Genomic DNA, 4,710 nt, shown 5'->3' with positions numbered 1-4,710 from the left:
GGAGGGACAGAGGCTAATTAGAGTCATCCACGTACGCTAGTTACGTACACCATATTATTTATATGAACTATTTTATATATATATATATTTATAAAATTTATATATTCATTTTAAAGATGATTTTAATCAACAATTATATTAATTTAATTAAAACATTATACTGGTTCAAAAAATAATTTAATTAACATAATATTTCAACAATCTTAGACATTTAATAAAAAAATTGAATAATTTATTTAACTACTGATATTTATATATTAATGATTGATTTTTCATATTATTCGATTCTTTATGATTAAGACAATTTCACAAATTTTTGAAAATTATGTAATATTTAAATAAGTTATTTTAATTAATAATTATATTAATTTAGTGAAAAGGTTGTAGTAGTTTAATCGATATGCTGTGGTTAAAATAATAAATAAAAGGCAGGTAAAGGTATAAAATGAGTGTACATACACGACATGAAAGTGTAGGTTTATCATCTTAAGAAAGTGTAGGTTTATCGTTTTTGGAGAAAGAAAGGAACATCGATAAAAAAACCATTTTATATTAATATGAAAAATAAAAAAAGAAAGAATGACATAATAATTAGATTAGGGTTGCTTACCTTGACGTTTGGTAGATATGTGCTTCCTACCAACAACACCTGAGGCATATTATTGTTGTTTGGGTCTGAAGAGAGTATGAAAAGTTAATTGGAGCATATGGTTGGAACATCTTGGTCCATTTTTGATAGAAGGAAAACATATTGGTCCATTTTTGATAGAAAAAGTGTTTTCTTTGGGTGGGTTCTGTCTAAAACAAGAAATACATACGAGAGTCCTTTTCATACGTAAAAGTTAAAAATGAATACGTCAGGGTCTGTCTGGTTTATAAGAGTGATGATGTGATTTGTTATGAGAAATTAGCGTAATAATTAGATGATAAAATGACATTGATTAAGATATAAGAATGGTAATACAAGAAGAGTACAAAGAAAAAGAAAGAAAAGACAAATATTAAAGAGACAGTGAAGGAGGAAAAGAAGACAGAGAGAGACAAAGGGCCCTTATTTACCTACGTTGTGGTTGTGGTGGTAAGACTGGGCAGGAAGAAGAAGGAAGAAGCAAACAGTAGTACGCAGGAACTATGAATGAAAAGAAAGTTTTAGATTACACGTTTGGGAAGAATATGGAGAGGATTCCTCTTGTGCACTGTGAGTCCAGGATCTGTCAAAACATCCAAGTCATCTGGTTTCATTCCATTTGGCAGTTCCCAATCGAAGGAGTTCAGAAGATTGGCAAGAATGAGATCCAACGACGCAATCGCCATAGGCATCCCAGGGCAAACTCTTCGCCCAGAACCAAAGGGAAGAAACTCGTAATCTGTCCCTCTGAATGTTATGTTGCTATCCATGAACCTCTCCGGATAATACTCAAATGGGTTCTTCCAGTTGTTTTCGTCCTTATGGATGGCCCAGGCATTCACGTACAATGTTGTCTTTGCAGGAATTTCGTAACCTCCTATGACGCAGTCCTCGTTTGTTTCTCTCTGCACCAGAATTGGCCCCGGTGGATAGTATCTGAATGTCTCTTTTATCACCGCCCTCAGATACGGCAGATTCTGAACATCTTCATCGTCCAGAAATTCTTTTCCATTTGCCTTTCCCCTTATTTCATCTTGAAGTTTCTTCATCACTCTCGGATTCTTTAGTAGGGCTGTCATATTCCACACCAAGGAGGCCGAGCTTGAATCTGTTGATGCTAGAAGCAAGTCCTGAACACACAACATAACATAAAGTTAGTTAGTTAGTTATATTTGGTGAGTTACGGAAAAAGTACGCATGCATCCATGTTGTATGTTGTTAGGGAAATAATAAATGAGAAGAAGACAAAGGAAACAAACCATGAGGATGGCCTTGACGACGTCGTCTGTGAGTTCGATGGAACTGGTACGCTGCTTCTGAAGTTGAAGAATGATATCGGTGATGTCTTGGTTCTCTGGAGAGACGACTCTCTTGGGATCAAGGTGTTCATCAATGGCGTCCTGGAAGAAGGAATCAACCTCCTGGAAAATGGCACGAAGACGAGCCTTCTTTCCGGTGACAGTATCGATCCAACCCAAGGAGGGAATGAAATCAGAGAAAAAGAAGGCAACCATCATCTCTTGGCACCCTTTGAGAAGGGAATAGAATCTACTCCCATCGGCTTCGTTATCTTCGTAGCTTCTCCCGAACAGAATTCTACATATGATAGTGCTTGTAAGAGAAATGGTGGCTTCTGTGAAGTTGTAAAGCTTTCCGGATGAAGCGTTTCTGGATATTCTTTTCATCATATCCTTCAACTCACTGTGTCTGATGGGTGAAAATGTTGAGACCTGTTTCTGGCTGAGGACATTGAGGACGCAAATCTTTCTGATCTCTCTCCAGAACTCACCGTATGGAGAGAAGATAACATCGTAGCCTTTGAAGAAGAGGGTTTGTTGGCCAAGTAGTTTAGGTCGTCCGCAGCACTCGAGGTCACGGTCTTTCAACACCTCTCTGGCCAATTCAGATGTACAAACAGCAATGGCTTTCCTTGATCCAAATCTAAGGGAAACGATGGGTCCGTATTTCTTTGACAGTTCCCACAGTTGCAGATGAAGAGTGGTACTGTCCACCGAGAGAAGGTTCCCTACTATGGGAAGCCCTCTTGGACCAGGTGGAAACTTTGAGTTCTTCCCCTTCCGGTTTTGGAAAAAGATTAACAGAAGAAGAGGAAGAAAGAGGCATGCAACTGTTACAAGTGGTGAAACCATTCTGAAAGACCAAAAGGTGCAAGACCAAAGAGGTGCAAGAAAACTGGTCTGGAAGTAAAACACTCCTTCCTCACCCTTATATCATGCTTCACACCCCCTTGCCCCTACAAAATGACAAACCATCATTAAATGTTTTCATAATATTAAAATTGTTCTGTAAAAATAAATAATTGTCCATGCACAATTATGCATGCATGGACCAACCCCGTTCTATTATGTTCTGTTCTGTTATTTCCAACTACTGCGTCTCAACATCACTCATTCACTTTAATTCAATTTTACTTATCTTGCCCTCTCCTCTGTGTACCAACCTCTTCACACCAACAAAAACATCTCCTCCATGTGAGTTACGTTCATTTCTATTTTTATCTTTTATATAATATATCTTTTTCAATTATTTATTCTTCACTTTCTCACGTGTTAATAAAATTGGGGACCACCCCAACTACCAGAACGGAGCTTCACCTCCATGCGATGCATTTCCAACGCAATAATTCAGTAATACTCGGAATCTGTGTAAGAGGTGAAATAAAATGAGTGGCTCTCCTCCTTCTTGTAATACTCGGAATCTGTTGTCTAGTTGATTATGATTCTTTATTTTTTTTACATGTTTAATTAAATGAAATAAAGAAAAGAAAAAAAAGTGTCAAAAAAAGAAAAAATATTTTAAAAATTATGTATTTTTTTTTATTGGAGATAGTTTTCTCCTATCAAAGTAGTGAAATAAAGTATTTTAATCAATTGATTTTATGAGAATTTTCATGTTTAATAATCGATAAAAAAAAAAAAAACTACTCTCTCCATTATAAGTTTAATCATTTTGTACAGAGATTAAATGAAATGAGTGGCTCTCGTTCTTTTAATCAGACTCTATCGTTTAGTATATTATGATTCCATATTTTTGGACATTTTTACTTAAATGAAATATAGAGGGCGAGTTAAATGGAAAATCAGAAAAAATAAGTTGTCGAACAACAAAATAGGCAATGCAAATTTAAAACGTCTAATTTTTCTAGAAAAATATTTTAAAAGTAATGTTACTTACTTTATTTGATAGGAGATAGTATTTACTTTATCTAACAATTCATTTTATGAAACTAGTATTTTTTTTTTAAATAATTAATATTGAAATATTTTATTTTTAATATAATAAAAAAATAATTATATTTTAAAAACCTAATTATGTTAATAATTTTGTTGGAACTGTAAAGCCCACTTCCCACTCTGTCTCCTCAAATAAAAACATCTCACTTTCTTTTTCCCTTTTTCTGAAACAGAAGCTCAACTAAGACAGTTGCGAAACCTTCCTCCGAATTAGCGAAACTTTTCTTCCTCACATAAGTTGAACACCAAAAACTTTGTGTTTTCCCTTCCTTCTCAGTTTGGTTGTGTTGGTTCAACTTTGGAGCCTTCTTTAGAGCCTCACTTCGTCTACCTATGCTAAGGTTTCAAATGTTGTTCGAAATGTATGATTGTTTGTGGTTCTAAATTGTGTTTTAACTGTTGAATGATGCGTGTGATCGTATGGAAGTGAACTTTATGTTGTTTGGCATTGTTTTTCTGGTGTGCATCTGTGAACAGGTGAGAAACCTGCTATTCTCGCCCAAGCGAGCTACTCTCGCCCAAGCGAGTTGCTCTTGCCTAAGAGAGAGTAGTAAAAATTTCACCTCTGCCTCTGCTCGAGCTGTCGCTCAGGCGAGGAGCTTCAATTTTGAGCGAAGAGCAATCTTGCTCATGCAAGAAGGTCCCGTTTAAGCAAGAACTTGTAGAAAACTCATAGTACCATTATTCGAGCTCTCACTCAGGCGAGAATGTCTAGCTTAAGTGAGAGAACCTCTGTCGCTTAAGCGAAGACTTCTAGCTTGAGCAAGACTAGTGTAGGTAATGCAAGCAACCAGTGAATCCAATTTCACCACACATATCCAGATAATT

General features: G+C 35.9%; 1 protein-coding gene across 1 annotated transcript; it reads right to left on the bottom strand.

Moving 5' to 3' along the window:
* Positions 1–913: 913 nt before the first annotated feature.
* On the bottom strand, positions 914–2,840 carry LOC114165962 (cytochrome P450 83B1-like). The gene is made up of 2 exons (XM_028050609.1): positions 1,888–2,840; positions 914–1,758 (listed from the first exon to the last, which is right to left on the bottom strand). The coding sequence occupies exons 1-2, from the start codon at positions 2,776–2,778 to the stop codon at positions 1,150–1,152; spliced, it is 1,500 nt and encodes a 499-aa protein (XP_027906410.1). The 5' UTR covers positions 2,779–2,840; the 3' UTR covers positions 914–1,149.
* Between the last annotated feature and the right edge of the window lie 1,870 nt (positions 2,841–4,710).

Source organism: Vigna unguiculata, chromosome 10 (genome assembly GCF_004118075.2).
Source record: "Vigna unguiculata cultivar IT97K-499-35 chromosome 10, ASM411807v1, whole genome shotgun sequence".
Classification (NCBI taxonomy): Eukaryota; Viridiplantae; Streptophyta; class Magnoliopsida; order Fabales; family Fabaceae; genus Vigna; species Vigna unguiculata.
This window is presented reverse-complemented; position numbering and strand designations above follow the sequence as displayed.